This window comes from Macrobrachium nipponense, chromosome 3 (assembly GCF_015104395.2).
Source record: "Macrobrachium nipponense isolate FS-2020 chromosome 3, ASM1510439v2, whole genome shotgun sequence".
Classification (NCBI taxonomy): domain Eukaryota; kingdom Metazoa; phylum Arthropoda; class Malacostraca; order Decapoda; family Palaemonidae; genus Macrobrachium; species Macrobrachium nipponense.
Genome location: NC_087202.1, coordinates 118967390 through 118987961, shown reverse-complemented (window position 1 = coordinate 118987961; position 20572 = coordinate 118967390). Strand labels below are relative to the sequence as shown.

Below are 20572 nucleotides of genomic sequence, written 5' to 3'. Positions count from 1 at the left end.
TTTTTACATTTACTGTCTAGAACTGTAAATGCGCTGTTCTAAAACATAGATGTATAACCAAGAGTTGTATAAGTTGAAGTAAAAAGCACAGTTCGTAATAAGGAATTTGAGAACAAAGAGAGACAGAATAAAGAATTTCTTAAAAGTGATTGAGAAGATTTCTAAAAATAGATCGTCGGTTGGAAGGGGAAAAGAAGAGAGAAATATGTTGAAATAATTAATATTGAGAGACTATATTTTCCCAACCATTTATTTCTTTTTTTAAGGGTAATGTATTAAGCTAACTTTTAAATTAAAGTTACTAACTTTAATTTTACTTAAAAGTTGGCTTAATACATAGGGAGCGTGATTAGGGTCATATCTAGTGTTCAAATTCTAGTAGTAAGAATTTATTAGCATTTTTAGAGACCATGCCAAACTTGCGCAAAAATTCCACTTGCAAGGGGTGTCGGGAACCTAACCTCGCGTAAGTTCTGGGTATTAGTGTAGTATTGTTCATTGGCTGACCCTGCTATCTCAATGGTCAGAAAGTATTCGTGATGAAGTTCCTGTATCTCTGTTACGACACTTCAAAGTTAGGAGGAAAGATAACAATGCCCCAGTTAAGAGATCTTGTGTCCTGGAATGGTAGGATTCATGTTTCGAGGACAACGTACATTTGTCTTCTAGGCCGTTGGATATTGGAGTCGTCGTTTGGCAGTTGGTCAGATGATCAAGGTCAAGAACTCTGGAACTGTGATATTTTGGACTCCCAACTGTTGTTGCCAAAGGATAGTTTGGAAAAGGCCATCGATAGACAACGAATGGATACTAACGACAGACTAGTACAGCAAACTGGTAGTAAGTCCAGTGTGGGTCGGAACAATGTGAGGAGGCTGACTCAACGGCCTCCTCAAAAGAAGATAATGAGATCTGCTCCTACCTTTAAGCCTATTCATTTGGCTTCTGCAGTGAAGAAACCATCTCAACAACAGTCTTTTCACAACTGAAACACAGAGGAAGGGGGAATAGAGGCAGAGGAAAGGGTACAAGACAATAGGGTGGGCACTTCTTCCCACTTAGTTCCACCAGTGGGGGTATGCCATGCAAGCCATTGCGCTATGTGGCAGAAATTTGGGGCAGAGCTGTGGGTAGTAGATGTCCTGCAGGTGGATTATCTACTTCCAGTCTACTTCATTCCACCTCTTTCAGATCGCCCTCTACCGCACCTTGCTTATGAGCCTGGATCTCGGAAACATCTCATTTTGCAGGTGGATGTGAAGAAAATGAAGGAGAAGGGAGCTGTAGAGCAAGTAATGCTTCCTTCAGTGGTGTTCTGCAGTCAGATCTTCTTGGTACCAAAGGGCAGTGGCAATTGGAGGATGGTAATAGATCTGTCAACATTGAACCTTTTCATCAGGAAGACAAGGTTCGAAATGGAGACTCTAAGGAGTCTTGGCAGCAGTAAGAGAAGGAGACTTTATGCTGACCATGGACTTGAAGGATTCATACTTCCACATCCCAAATCCATCATTCGTCCCAGAAGATTCTTCATTTCAGTCTTCCAGAAAAGGTTTTTCAGTTCAAGGTGCTGTGTTTTGGTCTGACAACATCTCCAAGTGTTCACAAGAGTGATCATACTGGTGTCAACATGGGCTCATGCGCAGGGGATCAGACTGATAAGATACCTAGACAACTTGCTGGTCCAGGCAAAATCCTGAGAGAATTTACTTCAGGACAGAGATTAACTGCTTCAATTTTGTCACAGCCTATGTATTGTGATAAATTTGGAAAAGTCGAATCTAATCCCCAGTCAGATGATTTTTTATCTGGGTATAGTTATGGACACAGTTCAGGCCAGAGTTTTTCTATTCGAACAAAGGATAGAGAAGTTCAAGAATATGGTGAAATGCTTTCTGTCCAACCAAACATAACCAGCAAAATAATGGCAAGTAGTTCTGGGCCTGCTAACTTCTCTAAAGAAATTGGTTCCTCATGGACATGTATACATATGTGGTTGTTACAATGGAGACTGAAGGAGTTTTGGTCTTCGGCAACAGATCACCCTCTCATGTAAGTTCATCTGTCTACAGAGGTGAGAAACGACTTGTTGTGGTGGTTGGATGACAACTTAACTGTAGGAGTGTCTCTCCATGTGCCCTCTCTAGATCTTCTGTTGTTCTCCGAGGCATCAGCTGAAGGTTGGAGTTGAAGGCAGCATTCCTAGCACTTCAGGAGTTGAAGGCAAGTGTTATGGGGCACTCCAGTCTTGATGTTGGACAGTACTACAGTAGTGGCATATAGTATAAACAAACGGGGGACTATTGTCTTGACAGCTTCATCTTATGACAGTCCAACTACATCAGTGGGCTGTGGACGATTTAGCAGAGATCAGAGCCAGATACATTCCATGGAAAAGGAATGTAGTGTTGAAGGCAAATTAAGCCATTGGGAACAAATTCTGGGAACGGAGTGGTCTCTGCATCAGGAGGTTGCAGACAAACTCTTTCTCTTGTGGGGGAGAACAGTGATAGACCTCTTCTAAATAAGATACAACAGAAAACTATTGTTCAGTAGTCCCAGACTTGGCTGCAGTGGCAGAGGACGCTCTGCAACATCCATGGGACAACTTGGATGTATATACTTTCCTTCTGTTTTGGCTGATCTGTAAGGTCCGTAACAGGGTGATGAGGTCCCAGAATCTCAATATGACGTTGGTAGCTCCTCTATGGCTGCAAGTAGAATGATTTCCAGACCTACTATTTATGCTATCAGAAGTTCTGAGGAAGTTATCTCCCTGGCACATTCTACTATGTCATCCTCATGGGGAGAGATATCACAAGTCAATACACTCCCTATGTCTTCGTGGATGGAGACTATCAAGGATCTCCTGTGAGTGAGAGGCTTTTCTTGAAGAACAGCATCTCAGACATCAGGGGATTTGAATTTGTTTTTGACTAGTCTTACTAGCTTCTTATGAACTGTTGCGGCAAGCTACAGATAGAAACTTGAGCCTTAAGGCATTCTTTTTATGACCTTTTGCATCGTCAAAAAGAGTGGACAAACTACATGGTCTGTCATATGTCAAACACACCAAAGCTTGGAGGTCTGTAACTTTCAAATTTATTCCAGAGTTCATTGCTAAGACTCAAAACCCATCAATTCTTGATGACAGATTTGTCTCCTTTTCTGTATCTTCTTGAGGAGACTTTGTTGACAGTGACCTTGAAGAAATGTTATGTCCTGTCAGGATACTGTGCTATCTAAAAAGGACTCAACATCACAGACCGGGTTGTTGCAAACCTTTTGTTAGCACAGGCTGGGTCAAGAAAGAAGTTTCAAGAATACAATCTTGTTTTGGCTACGAGGAATGATCATGAATGCCTATTCAACTACATCAGTAGCTTCAGGCAATGTCACATATGCAAGAGCATGCAACGTTATAGAGGCCTAAGCTCCTCATTGGCATGCAAGAAGAATATGTCCTCATTGGCATGTGAGAAGAATGTCTGTTCATAGAATTTTGAATGCTGTTTCATGGACTGCACCAAACCACTTTCCCTTCCTTCTACTTGAATGACATTTCTCATAGGTTCTTGGACGCTTTTTTTCCTTGGGTATGGCAGTGGCTGCTCAACTTGTTGTGTAGCTCATCCAGTGCCCCTGGCATGTCAATTTGTATCCTGTCTAAGAAGATAGTATGAAAGTGAAATGAATGAGATGACTGGTCTCTTTTCCTGTCCTCTTTCTGTCTCCTTTACCTGAGGGTGGTAAGAAGAGTGTTCCATCATGAGCTGGAACTTACATGATACAGGTAAGTGTAGTAGCCATACTATTAGAGTCTTCATTAATGTTAAGGTACCTTTCAGTAGTAATATATTCCTCTCATCGCCAAGAAGAGAGAAGAATGATAATAAACCTAATACATAAGTGGCTACATTTTTTAAAAATTGGAACAGATAGCCTCTTATCTTCCAAAAATGCAATGAACCGTGACATTGTATTGAAACCCAGAAGCCGAACATAAGATTTACATATACGTATACATATTTCTAAAGTTCAGAAATAAATGTCGTCTTCCCTAGAATTCCCTTATTCATTTAAATGACCAGGTATGGCAAACTTCCTGTCAATTTAATTATTTACCTCCTTCCAAGAGTAAGTCGTCTATCCTAATGTTAAGACTGAAGGTTTGTAAATGAACAAATGACGAATTTATTAAATTAATTTGTATTTTTCATAACTCACAAACCTTGGGTCTTAATATTTGAGGCCCACCTGTAACGACCCCTCCGACAGTTTAACGTAGGTTGGAAGAATAACTGGTGAGATCACGAGTTGCTGCTGGGGAAGTGGGTGGTCCCACTTATCTCATGACTAAGGCAGATGCTACTAGTCCCCTGCATTTACAATTTTAATGAATTTTTACCAGTCTCCAGCTGGTGCTAGAGGATTTATCCTATTGTTAAGACCTCAGGTCTGTCATTTATAAAAAATACAAATTAATTTAATAATTTTGTCATATTTTCATGAAATTTTCACTTCTTGCATAATGAAATGAGTGTTTCTTTGTACTGGTTAATCTTTTATGTTATGTATTGGTCCTTTTATTTGGAGAGTGGTATGGGAGAATTGAATTTTATTTTATTTTCAGATTACACTGAAGAAATTAAAGCTTGGTGTTCCAATGTACTTTGCTAAATTAGCAAGCGTAGAAGAAGCCCACACTTTCTGCCAGGAATTAGCTCTCAAAAAGGTATGATAAGTACCTTTAATTTTGTAGCTCCTACCTCGTTAACACTGTAGATCTGATTAGTGTTTTCCTGTAACCAGTATATTATTGTAAGAGAATGGTAATTAAGATAGGAAATATTTTTTATGAGATTCAATAGTCCAGAAAAGATCAAAAAATGAAAGTAGTATGATTGTAGTAATGGAAAGGAGGATATTGAAATGTCATAAAAAAATCATGCCTTTGTCTCACAACAAAGAAACTTCAATATCATATCACTTGATGCCTGTTGCATGTAGTGAAAATACCTTAATCTCTCTCTCTCTCTCTCTCTCTTTTTTTTTTTCCAAGGTACATAATCACTAGACATTTGTACCTTTTCTTTCACTGTAGTGATCAGTATACTTGACATAAATAGCAAGAAACAATATAATATTAGAAAAGCAATTTATTGAAGTTTTATATGGAGAAAAAATGTCTATATATACTGTATTTCTTTTTGTATATAATATTTTTCATGGTAACTAAATAATTTTACCTATGGCTAAATTTTGCCAAAGGTACTCCCTGAATTACTGTGGAGTTGTGTTTCAGCAAACCATTGTGAGGAAAAATATTGTAAATTGAAAAACATTTTTTGATGCAGAAAAAATCTATTTTTGGTAGTCACTGTCTCATTCTCAAGGATTACCCTTTCTATGGTCTATCCAAAGCACCATGGTGACCAACTGAAGTCAAAGAATTCTCTTAACTGTCATCTTCAGCAAATGCTGCTAATACCCAGTTTACTTACGTCAAAACCGCAAGAAGTAGTGGTTATGCGCACACGCATAGTCATATTGTTTACATACGACCAAAATCCGACCAAAACGTCATTCCTTTCTGTTGGCCAATGTAGGACGATGCATTACCCAAAACCTATGTCTTTTTGTCAGGGAAGTTGGAGGGTTTTGAGGACTCAACAGCAACTAACAAAAATAGGTTTTTTCCTACTTCAAAACCTGGTTTTTGATAGTGTAATTGCTGTCTTGTCATCAAGGAGCTTTAGAAAGAAATTGACAGGTGATGAAAACCTCTTGGATTTTAATTTCAACAACCCAAAAACATTTTTGGTCCAGGGTCAAACCACTCGTTTCAAGGCCCTATATTCCAGATACCTTTAGGTTTGGTAGCAAATAATGAGAAACTAAGTACGAACTTTATTTTTTGTGGTGGCTTATCTTAGCATGCTGGGTATGTTTGCAGTATTGTCAAACCTTCCCCAGCAATAAAATTTAGAGAGATGTGCTTGTTGGCAAATATCCGCATGTATTTTTATGGGTCTTTGGACGTAGTGAAGAAAATTTTCTTGCTGCTGTTGTAGTCCTTGTGTGAGACATCATCCCTTCTGAACACCTACCTGTTCTTTGAGGAAAAACATTTTAGAGTGACTGAAGGCTTACCTTTTCAAGCGAGCCTTTTTGAGTTGGGCAAGGGGAATTTTTGGGTTTTTGTTTCCTAAATTCCCCTTTTTCCCAAAAGAGAATATGTACTCTTGTACAATTCTGTTGGCGAGCTTACCCATTAAGTTTTTAACCATAACAGACTCCTCAAACAGATCCCTATAGAAAAGGTTATTATGTAATAATAAAGTTACATTGGGAAGTGACTAGTTGGAGCCCTACAATGTGCCACAGGGTTCTAATAAGACTTTTAACCACAACAGCAACAATTGTTCTGGAAAAATTTGGAAGCCTTTTGATGGCAACTTCCAGTAATGTGGTAGAGGTTATAATACTAAAGAGATGGATCCTAGTATGAAATTCTGCTAAAGCTGTCACCTCTGAGATTCTTTTTATAGGGGTCCTAAATTGCGGTGTAGCTGTAAATAAAGGACGCTTTCCCCCTTCAGAAGGGAGCTGTAGCGTTGCCCATTCCTTGGTGGAGTTTTCCAAAACTGGGATGACCGAGGAAAATGGTTTTAATTCTGCCATTGTCTTTGGTTTTTTAATCACTATAAAATTCTGAAAATCTGTCTTTAAAAGATTAATAATTTTGAAAATGAAAGGACAGAAGGCTGGAACTCCTTGGTGTGCAACTTTAGTCCTAGTGAAGGGTGTCTTCTATATCTTTTAATGTTATAGACAGGTAAGAAGACCATTTCTGTTAGTGGTCTTTCACATGTACAGCTTTGATTATAGTTTTTCTCTCATTAATTAGATATTTACTATATGGAAAGAAAATGGACACAATGAGTCTAACCAAGGATTATAAGTATCATCTGGGATGAGTGCTGGAGCCCCTATCATGTTTTGACTTGAAGTTTTGTATTCAGAACTGACCAAGTAGTGGTTTCCAGTTGTTTTTCTAACACTAGACCTTATTTGGACATAACTTGGATCCCCTCTCATTTTTGGAATGCAGGATGCAGTACTTTTACACTTTGGAGTGTACTGGAATAACTTAAATTCTTTTTTAGAATTATGCATCATGTCTCTCATATATTGCTGTCCTTTGGCAATGACATTTTCTGATGTTATTAATAATTTCCTTACAGAATTGATGAAATGCCACAAGCTGTATATCCCGTTTGGGGAAGCTTGTACATTTTGCTGAGCCTCAACAACTGAACTGTAACTGTCTGAAGATATAATAATATCAGTCAGAGTCAGATGGATCCTAATATCACTTTTTGGGAAAAGATCCTCTTCAATATTGATGGCTGTAAATGGGGATAGAATTCCTTCTAGAGGGTTTCTCCCATGGCTACCTGAAATTTGTCCCTGATCCATATGGGTTTAGCAGGGTCATTTTAGTGGAGCTACCCATTTCATATTCCATAGTAAGAATATGTCTCCCATATAAAAATTTTCTAACTTCCTCTGCAGGGTTAACCCAGGAGGTAGTGGGGACTGATGTTGCTGGGTTTTTGCCCAAATATAAAACACCTGGGAAGTGCTGGGGACTGTTTATTTCCATGTATAAGACAACCTTTAGATTAGACAAAGTCAAAAATCATGGCAAATTTTCATGAATTTATTGCATATCTAGAGTGTACGACAACTTCTAAATTACAAAACCAAAATGTTTTTTGGAGAAAAATTAAACAGTACAACTATATTTATAATAATAATGATTACTTTAATAAAGGTTATTTTACTTGTTTTATCCAATTACAGTAAGTATTACTATGTATTATCATAATGTTACTGTATTACAGAATATAAACATCATCATGTACATCATTTGCATTTGATATTGTTTACATTCCCAAAATCTCAGCTGATTTGAGTATTATTGATATCTTCATTGCCATTATTTGTTAGAAGAGATATACATAATTCAGAGATACCTTTTATCGTAAATGAACAAAGTTTGTTTGAAAACTCGCACATTACTTCGTTGTATAAGCATTTGGTCTTATTTCTCCAGTTCCGAACATCACTTTCAACTAGCCGTTATTTGTTTTATTTAGCCTCGGCTATAACCTGCAGCTTTAATTTACTATAATAGATTCACATCAGTCATGCATCTGATGTCTAGGCCTATCCCTTACAATGCTCCTAATTGGCGGTTGATAAACCAATCACAGGGCTAGAAACTCTTCAGTCTCATGGAAGAGTTCATATAGGCTGGATGTATGTTCCAGCCTCTCTTTACTTAATTATGACTGTCATTACACCTCAGTTTTACCTGCAGAAAAGGAGTGTTTCCGAATTTCATCACTAAACGTCTTCAAGCCAATGATTTAAGGATTATAATGCCATAAGAATTATGTACCTCAGTAAACTTCATGCTAAAATATTAACAGTGAAGCAAACATGAAATTCTTAATAAAAAATATATTCTTTCATTTCTTAAATGAGATCCCAGTGCATTCATCATTTATCATCTTGTTTCATATAGTTTTGTAGCTTAAATGTAATGGAAGGCATTGCTACCAAAAAATATAGGTAGGGCTATCAATATGAAAATAAGCAAAAGATTAAGATTATTAATCTCTCTCTCTTATCTTCATGTAGTCAGGTGTTGCTCATGTAATCACTCGATGACGTCAGCATCATGATCACAACCCCTTGATAGAAGAAGTCTCATGGGGGGAAAAAGAATATTGAGACTTCATTATCATCATTATCATTATTATCATTGTCACCATCACCCTTTCATATCCTATAGTGGAAATCTCTGTATGAAAAAAATCGTTACTTAGATATTGATACCTTATTGAGGAAATTCATTTATCCCATTGATTTTTCTTTCCTACAATGAGTCCTCCTATATCCCTCTCATTATTCCTTTTTATTATATATTACCATTTTCTTCATTATTCTTATATCATTACTATATGTCTTATCTCCCGCTTATCCACTTAGTATAATGGTGTGAGACAGCGACAGATTGTATGTCTTTTCTTACGACTGTTATTTGTAAGCATTGTGGGTTCTACTTCTCTTCTCGTCTATGTGATATCTAGTTGGTTCTTCTTTAGAATAAGGGAGATGACTCAAACGGATGATGTTTAAACGTAACAACTTTATTTCTTAGCTCCATCACTGGAGTAGAGAGATGGTTTGGTCGGATGACCGATCCGTTGAGTAACTAGAAGAGAACTAACAATATATGAGCATCGTGTCAATAGCGGAACACTAGCTATCTCAGCGATTTACATATAAAATGAATACGTAGTCTGCCGGCTCGGAAGTCATGAGATTCCGCTGCGGGTTAACAGGTCAACCGCTTCCCATGGAAGGTGGTGTGAGCTGTTGACAAACTACATAATTGATGATATGTCCAAATGCAAACCAGGCTACTGCAAGCATTGCACAGCGTGGTCCAGTTTCGCATCTTGTTGCCTTATTTATGGTCACGTAGGATGCTCCTAATTCACCAATGACCCTTTAGGTCGTGGGTTCTATTTACAGATATGGAATTTATCTGTATATTAAATGTAATTATTACATATGTAATCCTTAAATCATTGGCTTGAAGACGTTTAGTGATGAAATTCAGAACAGAAACACTCCTTTTCTGCAGGTAAAACTGAGGTGTAATGAAAGTTATAATTTTTGAAAGAGATGCTGGAACATACATCCTGCCTATGTGAACTCTCGAGCAAGACTGAGAGTTTCCAGCTCTGTGATTGGCTTATCAACGGCTCAGGAGCATCGTATGGGACAAGCCTAGACATCAGATGCACGAATGATGTGAATCTATCATAGTAAATTAAAGCTAAGGCTGAATAAAACAAATAACGGGCAGTTGAAAGTGATGCAAGGCTGACGTGACTCTACTATAGTATTCTTTCTAGAAATCTTTATCGCATGAGGGATGAACAAAAATTTAATTCATTTTTACTTATGGAAGCCACCATTGAGAATCTGCAGGGTTTAACAACTTGACAGTTTTAACAGAGCTCTTAATAAACGCTCAATAGTTACGGGAAATGACGTCAGTAGTCAACTGTTTCTCAATTCGGTTGTTTATATCAATACATGTTTACAATAATCACTTTACCCAGCATTCTAAAAACCGGAATTTTTTAGTGGAGGATGGAGGAGTATCATTAATATTACAGTCGATATGAGAGAGAGAGAGAGAGAGAGAGAGAGAGAGAGAGAGAGAGAGAGAGAGAGAGAGAGAGAGAGAGAGAGAGAGAGAGACTATTGCCTCTGTTAGGGTGTTATACTGATGGATAGCCACTTGCAAAAGTCGAATAATAGTTGTATTGAGAAAAATGGTAATTTTAATAAAACTTGTTTTACTGTGATCATATTGCATGTATAATCGTATTGCAGTAGTATATGACTAGAGCAGTGATGTGTCATTCTGGTTTTGTTTAGTCTTGAAATAATTAGCTGATTGTGTTTTACCGATATCATCGATGTCTTTAGTTGCCAAATGGGACTTAATTCAGATATATTCCTTTTGTAAATTATCCATGAAATTTCTGATGCTCGTCGAGCTCTCTGAATTTTTGGAATTGTGAGGGCTCAGAAGTAATTTTTATGAGATTTGGGAGTCTTGCCGAGCACTATAATTCCTTGGAACTCCATGCCGAGTGCTTGAATTTTCTAGAATTATGAGGGCTCAGCTGGTGTTATATCGACTACCCGGGATTTTACGGAACCTTGGGTGTTTCTCAACCAGTAAGGGGGGAGTTCACTCACCAGTCCTGTTTAGGAACACAATGAGAGAAGTGTCGAGACACTTAGGTAAACGTTTTGACATTACCTGCCAGCACTTGTGTTGATGATCGCCCACAATCTACCCCTCCTGCTGGTTCTTCCAGCAGAACAGGTAGGAATGCCCTTTCCCCTTACCTGTTTTTTTATCCCCCTAGGTTGATCCGAGAGGTGCAAGTTGGACAGAGAGAGTTCCAATGAGTTTCTCTTTTTCAGAATTTGGCTATAAAGTTCGTATCTTGAGATTGATCCTTGGATCATCTCGTCATGCACTTGAGTAGTCAAAGAAAGTTTCACAGGGTTCTGTCCTGTCGAATCTCCCTTCAAGAAGAGGAAATCGGGAGTTTTGCACTTTAGGAAAACTCAAAAATATAAACTTCAATTTATATTTTTGTTGTTTTCATTGATCTCGGGAATAGGACTGCAGCTTCCCCTGTGAATAATCTTCACTGCTTGAGGCCCTTGTTCTTCCAGGAGAGAAGGGTTTTCATAGAGGCACCGCATTTCTTGCTTGTGAAGGCGTTCTCGACTAGTTGAATACCTTTTCTCCAAACAAGGAGTTCATTCCGAGTTTTGAGATGCCCAATCAAGCTCTCTTTCCCTTTTTTACTCTTAACAGGAGCAATTCTTTTTTAACAATCTTGGGTCTCACTTTTCTCACCAGGCAGTCCCCTGTGAGATTTCAGCCCTACCCAGCACCAGTCAGCAACCTGTGGGCAATTCTGGTACTAAGAAAAGGGACAGTTTCCTAATTTGGATCTCCAGTTTGTAAGTCCTGAAGTTGTTTCGATGCGTAGGAACGAACCTTTATTGGTTCTGCCTCTCTCTTAGGGAGTAGTGGATACCGTGGCAGTTAAGGAATGTGCCAAGCTTCTGCCTTGTCTTCTGGGCAAGGCCTAAAAGCCTCACTGAGAGAGTACTCATACATGTTTCTTTCAACCCAATTTCTAATTATGGGGAAGAAGGCAGAAGGAAGGACATAGAAAGAATGCTCGTACATGTACATATACAGTGGTCACCCGTATTCGCGGGGGATGCGTACCAGACCACCACCCCCGTGAATAGTTAGAACCCGCAAATAGTTGGAACCCCTATAAAAACACTGAAAACAGCCTATTTTGTTAGTTGAAACTCGAGAAAAACCCACAAAAAATTTTTATACTTGGTTTTTTTACTAATTTTATCACAATAAGTGCATTTTATGATGAAATAGATAAAAAAAAACAGGAATTTGTGGATATTTCTCAGAAAAATACTGCAAATATGCAAATTTTCTGCAGATAATGTGGGGAAACGTTCCCAAGAGAAATCTGTGAATGTGTAAGTCTGCGAATATGGGGGATCCACTATACTACGTACTGCACTGACCGAGTAATAGGCACATACCTGTAGGACTATTGTCTTCAGGTGTGTAACCAAAATGATAAGTAGTACATCCTAATCAATATCCTGAAACTCAAAGTAGCCTTTCAGGGCTCCCGAGATTTTCGGGATTTGATATTGAGGCACCCAGTGGTGGTGTTAAGAAACAGCAGTGTGGTAGTGGCATTTATCACCAAAAGAGGGTTTCATTTCCTCCTGTTTTGGTTAACATGCAGGTGCTCAAGGGTAACTGTTGCACACTCAATAGCTCTAACAGCTAAACACATTTCAAGATGAAATGTACTAGGAAGCCTAAACCTCCAGAGTTGAGTGAGGGGTGGGGTACTGCGCTCTCATGGAGAATTGTTCGTCTTTGTTTTGTTTCTACTCAGTCGAGGGTCAACTACAGAGACCTAGGTCTCTGAGCAGCATTTGACTCTCGTTTACAGTTCCTGTCTTGTGATCCTCACACATCCTTGCAAGAATCATCAGATAGAGATATGTCTCAATAGACTCATCATCTTTCTGTTTACCGCCCTGTGCAACAGAAGTCTGTAGGTCTTCCACTCCATCGCACCTGACCCATGGGCAACTGCAATGACTCCGAATTACTTTTTCAGACAAACTCAACAGTTTTCTTCATCTCTACATTTTTCTAATTTGTAAGGTGTTCAACTTACATTGTTTACCCCAAATTGGAAATAAATGATGGAAGACTGCCTGTCGCCCGACTTGCCAACTTTGCTTCCAAGACAATGAGAGGAGTTCCTCCTTGGCCCAACCTTCAGTGCCAGTGACCCGAGTGGTTTGTCTGGCAGTACAATCCTTGTCTCTTCATGGCTGAGACTAAACAGTTTTCCTAGTAAGCATAGGAAATACAGTTAAAAATGCTTATACCTGTGTATTTTAATAGTTTTATCACAAAAATACATTTGATCACAAATGATATGAAAATATAGTAATATGTGAATATATATCAGTATCTTTCACTGAGAAATATTCACAAATTACTGTGGTATTTTCATATAATTTTTGTGACTAAATGCACTTTTTGTTTTATTAAAATACTCAGGTACTATAAGCATTTTTAACTATTTCCTATGCCATAAAGATATGAGGATTGTACTGCCTAAGGAACTTTCATGTCACTGGCACTGATACGGCCCATGAAAAAAGCCACAAATATGTGAGTTTGCGAATCGTGAGTTCACGATTAGCAGGGATCGAATGTAGCTGGATAACTCTTTCAGTCCTCTGTAACATTCCAGGGATTAGTAGTGCCGTCTTCGCTGGTTGGTGTCGTCGACGGGACTTTTTCTCTGGTCAGAATGATAGTATTTTCTCTTCAGTTGAGATGCAACTACTACTGTTAAGAAACTTCTCTCTCTTACCATCACAGGAACCTCAGGTCTCTAGACGGCATTTGACTTTCGTTTAGGGTGCACACGCCCTTGTGAGAATCATCAGTTTTGTTTTTCAGGAACACATTTCATCTCTCTGGCATTGGCGAAGAGGATAGACCAATTCATATGGATCTTCTTCAATATCACCCTTTAAGCGGGTATCATGTCTCTACTTTGTCTCGGATGTCATAATGAACTCCAAAATCAATTGGTCTCATGATCGATCCCCTACGCTTTGGACTTTGTAAAGGATGATCCAGATCAATCAATACTTTTCGATAACCTTTCCCCAGTACTGACTCGCCAAGGGAGAAGTGTCTTAGAACGTGTCTATCTCCTGGTTTTGTGAGATCAGGAGTAGGTTCTCTGCAGCTGGCATCAACATTACCTGTTGAACTGGAAGATAGATGTGGTCTCATCATGACAGCATTTGTGTTTCTTCTTTCGGGTCTTTGTCCACAAGACCTTGGAACCCTTTTTTCCTTACCCGGCTCCTTTAAGAGAACAAGTTGCATCTCGCCTAGGTGTGCGGTTCTGTAGGTGAGGAGGATTTGAGTGTGACTTGCCTCTTCTCCTCCTCCTCCCTCGGCCTTCTACTTCTCTTCAGGTTGAGAATAGGAATTGAACCTACACTTGCTGGACTGACGTCTGCTGTGGTAAATCTACCATCAAGTGTCCTTTCTATTTTTCTTTTTAGAAGAAATCCCTAGCAAACCCTTCTCAGATCTTTGCCTTAATGCCTCCGACTGTAAATATTCTTCCCAGCCTTTTTCGTGAGAGTTACGATTTCTCACTCATTCAAAAAGGTGTCCAGAAGTCTTTTGACTGGGGAGGAGTAGCCTAGGTGTGCCAAACTCCAGTCATTTCAAGAGTCTCGCTCAGATTCCCCCCCTCCAACCAGTGAGTCTTCCTAATGTAAAGGACTGAGGGTTTGTATATTGTGTAGGAACAAATCACAATTTTTAAAAGTAAATTGTATTTCTCCTAACTATACAAACCTGAGGTCCTTTACACTAATGCCCACTTCATGCCACCCTTCAATCTGAAACCTTTGCCAAAAGGCAGAGTGGAATGTTTACCTCCAGGCAGGCTGGTCTCAACCCCTACTGGATGGTAGCTACTGCCTAACCACCTTGTTCAAGAGTTTTAATGGCTGTGTTCTAGCTTCGCCATAAGCAATTCCTTATGTAAAGGACTTCAGGTTTGCATACTTAGGAAAAGTACAATTCACTTTTAAAGATCGTGATTTTTAACAAAGGAAGCACCAGTATCATTCTGTTTATATTTTTGTTGTTTTCATTGTGTAAATATACTGAGATTAATTACCATGTTCAAGTTCAAATAACGCCAAACTTAGTATCATATCATGAAAAATATCTTTATAAAGATCAGTCAAAGAAAACTACATATTCCCCAGTGACAATGTGGTCGAGATTCATAAAGTTGTTTGCAACTTTATCTTTTGCTTTACTACTGTGCAATACCTGGCATAAGCAACAGTGAAGTACTATATTAAACAGATAAATTATGTAGTTATGTTTGGTGTAAGAAGTGGGGAGTCTTTTATTAATATTCAATATTTTTAAGAAATATTTTTTTTTAGAAAACTAAACATTTTTGTCATCGGCTAACTTCAACTTGTTTCAACTTTTTGTTTTTGTTATTTCATTTTATAAATGTACTGCAACAATGTAAAGTTTAAATTACAACAAGAAAGTTGAAAAATGTCTCCAGACTGATTAAAGATAAAACAGGTTATGACGCAGGAAAACCTTTTTTTGATAGTCGCTGTTGAGTCCTCAAGGAGTTACCCTTTTCATGCTCTATCAGAGCTCCATGGTGACCAGACTAATGTCAAAGAATTTTCTATTAGCTGGTCTTCTGGTTGGGTATTATGTTGTAATGATAAACATTATAACACATGATAGAGTATAAATGGACTCGGGGATAAGAGGTCACTTTCTCTTATCCTCAGCAATGCTAAAACCCAGTTTATCTATGTCAAAACCCACAAGAAGAAGAAGCGGCTGTGTGAGTATGCACCGTCATATGTTTACATACGACCAAACACAGACTATGAAGCTATGCCTTTCTGTTGGTCAATGCAGGGTGATTCCTTACCCAAATCCCGTCTTTTCGTTAGAGAAGTAGGAAGGTTTTTGAGGACTCAACAGTGACTACCAAAAATAGGTTTTTCCTATGTCGAAATGTGTTTTTTGATAGCGTAGTTGCTGTCTTGTTCTTAAGGAGCTTTACAAAGAAATTGACAGGTGATGAAAAGCTCTCGAATTTAATACCCACAACCCAAAAACATATTTGGTCCAGGGTTAAGCCACAAGTTTCAAAGCCTCATTGTTTATTCCAGATACCTTTAGGTTTGGTAGCAAAGAACAAGAAACTAAGTGCAGACTTATGTTTTTTAGGGTGAAGTTCTGTGGTGAGTTCCCTAAGCACTTTGGGTATGGTTGCAGCATTGTCAACACAGTGTAGTCGAAGTTGTTCAAGCTCGTGGCAATAGTGTTGATAGAGCGTAGGAAAAAACAGACCTTCTGGGATGTCTACCGTGACCTCTAGGTAAACCTGAAGTACTTGAACTAAGTACAATGTTTTGTCTGCCATATCTAGTCTACTTAGAATGGGAGATTTCCTTCTTAAAGCAATCTCAGTCTTGGTCAGAGGACAATAATAATTGATGGTCAACCATTTGCATGATGTATTGTCCTAGTCTAAGAGAGCCCAGTTTGATAATACAAGTTCCTGATGTTAATGCAACCAAGAAGATTGCCTATCGTAGCTTGTGAGTTGTGGTTGTATCGGGTCCACTGAATCGAGGGGCTGATCGAAGTTTAAGCATGTTGTTCAGGAACCAAGTAATTGAAACATTTTGATTGCAGCCTTTGTAGTGCAGAAGACTCAGAAAGGAAGTGACATTTTTAATACTAGAGTCAATCCTGAATTCATAAGTCCATGGTTCCATTAATGCTGCCTTGTATTACGTGGTTGTTGTAACTGTAAGGTGTTTGACTTCAAAAGGGATAAAAAAATTGTTTCTCTAGAATTTCTAACTGGGCTTTCAGTATGGATATAATCTAACCATCTCTTCTATACATACTGGTGTTGCCAGATATGTGAAGTCTAGTTTTTGCCCAAGGTAGCTAGCAATGATTGAAAAAGAAACCCACAGAATCACTGTTTAACTTGTTTACTTCTAAGTATTTAAATTTAATTTTACTCCACACTCTAGTACTTTCAGGCCCTATCTGTGGCCCATTTTCAAGAGATGTTTGGGTTGTCAGCCTGGGTCAAGGTCCAGCAGTCTTCTGGAACTTCTTCTCGTTGAGCTGTCATTTATGTGATGGCTGTTCTGGTTTCCTTGAGAGTTGCTAATCCCCTCTTGTCGCTCTGATATCCTGAGCTGATGGTCAATGGGATTAACCCTTGTGGTAAGGGAATGGTCACCAAAAGTCTGTTGGGCAGAAAACCTAATCTCCAGGTCAGCAGGGTCAATCTTAGCTTCTTTCAATATCTAAGCTCAGCTTATGGGATCTTCTGAGGTAAAACCTTTGTTTCCTTCTGTTACTTTAATCTCTCTGATGAGCGCTCTTTCTACTACCCTCCTGTGACTAATTTTATTGCTTTTGTATGTAAGCCTACTGTTTTTGAAATCCATCCTATGGTCATTTTCCTAACAATCCCTAGCTATAGCACTCCCCTGAGAGTTAATCTGTACTGCCCTTCTATGTTCTTGGATTCTAGTCCTTATTCCCCTACCTGATTCCCCCACATATTTGTCTCCACAACTGTTGCAATTGATTATGTATACCCCCGCTACATCATCTGTATTACTGTCTTCTCCTTCCAATTTATTTTTACATACTTTATTTTTTACGGTTTTATCAAAGGTATATACAAATTTATATTTAATTTCATTTTTGAAGTGATTTGTTCCATTTTAGGCATAAAAGGGAGGGCAACCATTTTCTTGTTTTCTTTATTCCATGTACTCTACATTTGCTCTGTAAAAAATCTTCCTAGCTTTGTTGAGTGCCCTTTTTCTGAGCCATTCCGGGTATGATAATGCATCGAAGCTTTTATTGATGTAATTCATTTCTTGCTATCTTGCAAGGGTCACACATTCTCATTGCCCTAAGAAATAAACCTGTTAAAACATGTTATTGTCATGATACAATAAAGTTTTATACATACTTACCTGGCAGATATATATTTAGCTATAGACTCCGTCGTCCCCGACAGAAATTCGAATTTCGTGACACGCTACAGGTAGGTCAGGTGATCTACGGTCCTGCCGCTGGGTGGCAGGAATAGGAACCATAACCTTCTAGAACCAGATTTTCTCTTCCACCTGTCTCCTGCGGGGAGGCTGGGTGGGCCATTTATCGTATATATCTGCCAGGTAAGTATGTATAAAACTTTATTGTATCATGACAATAAAATTTTTATACATTCAACTTCCCTGTCAGTGGTGGGTAAGAGACAGCTATTTACTGAGTAGACAGGTAAACAACTTAAGATGTAGGTAATGAATAAATAAAACCTTGGTTCCTATGTGTTTAGACGAAGGGTTGGCTTCCTAGCTATTGCTAGGAGTTTGCTTCGTCTCAAGAGTCTCAGCGAGGATGTGACCTATGGCTAAGAGTTCTTGTAGATCTGTCAATGGGGTCTTATCCACTTACATGACAATACACCTATGCCTAGTGGCATAATTAAGGAGCACAACACCGATCCCGATCACCTGATCCTAACGCAAGGGTTTGTGCTTAATTTGAAAAGAGTTATCCCCAAACTCCTTTCAAACAACCCAAAGAAAAAAACACTGTTAAAATAAAAATTAACTCACTAGTTAAGGATCAGTGTCGGCTCCCTATCCCAGCAACGTATTCGTAGACACGTATAACCAAGAGAGAAGGATCTCTCGTAGGTCAACTTGACCTCCTTCGTGTAATGGGAAGTCAACACAGAGTTGCATCTCCCGTAAGTGACAGCTAATAAGTCCTCATGACATATTGTTATGGAAAGAACAAGAATTCATAAAAGCTCGCACTTCATGCGCTTTTAATTCTCAGCTGTTTGAAGGAATCATCAAGTTACTCATGAAATGCTTTAGCGATCACACTTGTTTCAAAGAAGACCAGGGCTTTCTTTGAAATGGATCTCTTCTGGATGAAGCCTAGAGCCTGGCTGGAGCCTGACGCCTGGTTGGCGCCTAGTGCCTGGAAGGCGCTTTTCACCTGACTCCTGGCTGGCGCCTCACGCCTGGAAGGAGCTTCGCGCCTGGCTCCAGACTGGCTCTTTTTGGTGCCTGGCGCCTGGCTGGCTCCTCCCCACTTGCTAGAGCTTCGAGCTTGGTAGTCTCTCGAGGATGTCTGGCGATGTCCACATCGGATACTCTTAACTGTCCAATTTGTTCGCCTCTAGCACATCTGCGCTAGGTATGCGCTAGGTTGGAGGCCCGCTCTTTCCCCTCATCAGACAATGAAAGTGTTCCTTGGAACTGTCTGCCTCTGGCGTTTTTTACGCATGTTTTGGCATTTGGCGCCTGGTTGGCGCTACATTGTCCGAAAGTCCTGAACATCCACAATAGTTTATCAGGAGACTGGAGAAGGGTGGAAGAAATTCTTCCACTTTGAGCTTTTGGCCTCTCCGGCAAGGGGAGGTGATTGTAGTCAGCTACGTCCATTAGACGATAGGATATCTAACAGTACGAGAGATAAGAGTCTTCCTCCTCCGAGGATCCTTCTTGAGTACTTCCGTTGCTAACGAGATCTCTTCTTACATGTTGATGAGGTTCCTCGTTGCAGAATCTTCCCTATCCTTGTCAGAAGGAAGGGAAGGAGCCTGGAAGTCGAAGGAGACTCCAAGCTGAAATTGGGAGGACTCCTGATTTCTAGCTCTTTATTGTATCCCTCTGAATACCTTCTGGGAAGCATTTCGAGCCCTCATCGCATCCCAAAGACTCTGTAGGCAAACGTTTAAACCATTCTTCGTCTGTAGATGAAAACGTAAGTACCCTGCCTGGACAACGAAACCTCTATCTGAAAGCGTTGAGTCAGGAAAATAGGGTTTTAGTTCTTTTGCCAGACATACTATGCTGGCAAGAACCCATAACCAAGTCTCCATAGAATCTGATGCGATATTCCAATGCACAAAAAATTCACTTGTCTTCTTGGTCGTTTAGGACCAAGAGAAACAAAGAATTCCCTCATAAAATTTCTCAAAGAAGTTTAATGAGGAGCAGTTCCATCTTGTCGGAACACGGAATCTGAGGTCCAAAAAAGGATCCCATTCGAAGTACATGATATCCTACTCTTGTCGTATTGAGGTATCGTATAAGATCTCGAAGATTTTAATTCTCTGCTATCTCTAATTCTCCTTGTAGAGACAGAGTATAGCCTTTTACTGCGTTCATTGATAGCAGATATATACAAAGGTGATTCTTCCCTCTGAGAGGGAAGAAAACCCGCTATGTGGTTCACAGAGGTATCGGAAGAGGACAGTTTCCCCATTCCATCTAGCACGATCTGCAGCAATTCTATGTCTTTAACATGACTCTTGTCTTTTACCTTGAAAAAAAAATCCTCTCATTCATGTCTACTTCTGGTCAGTCTGCACTCAGACCGACCTTACTTACAGACCTTACATCTTGTTCGGGTTGCCCCAGGTCCCTCAGTGTGAGGCACCTCTAATGTCTACCAGAGAGTTGCTAGTACATCTTCCGGTATATTTTACATCTTCCAATCTTGGATGGTCTGGGATGCAGTTTAGATATTTGTCGAGCTTATTCTTAAACACATCTACGCTCACTCCTGATATATTCCTCAGATGAGCTGGCAACGCATTGAATAGACGCTGCTTATCGATGCTGGTGCGTAGTGGATTAATGTCCTGTGTGCTTTCCTTATTTTTCCTGGTATAGT

General features: G+C 39.3%; 1 protein-coding gene across 7 annotated transcripts in view; it reads left to right on the top strand.

Moving 5' to 3' along the window:
- The window catches only part of LOC135222004 (fatty-acid amide hydrolase 2-like), a 351694-nt gene that overhangs the window by 286483 nt on the left and 44639 nt on the right, over window positions 1-20572 (top strand). For all 7 annotated transcript variants that reach the window (XM_064260114.1, XM_064260117.1, XM_064260115.1 and 4 more), the window contains one exon: window positions 4634-4735. In XM_064260114.1, coding sequence (XP_064116184.1) covers window positions 4634-4735 — 102 coding nt within the window. The remainder of the gene's footprint in view (window positions 1-4633; window positions 4736-20572) is intronic.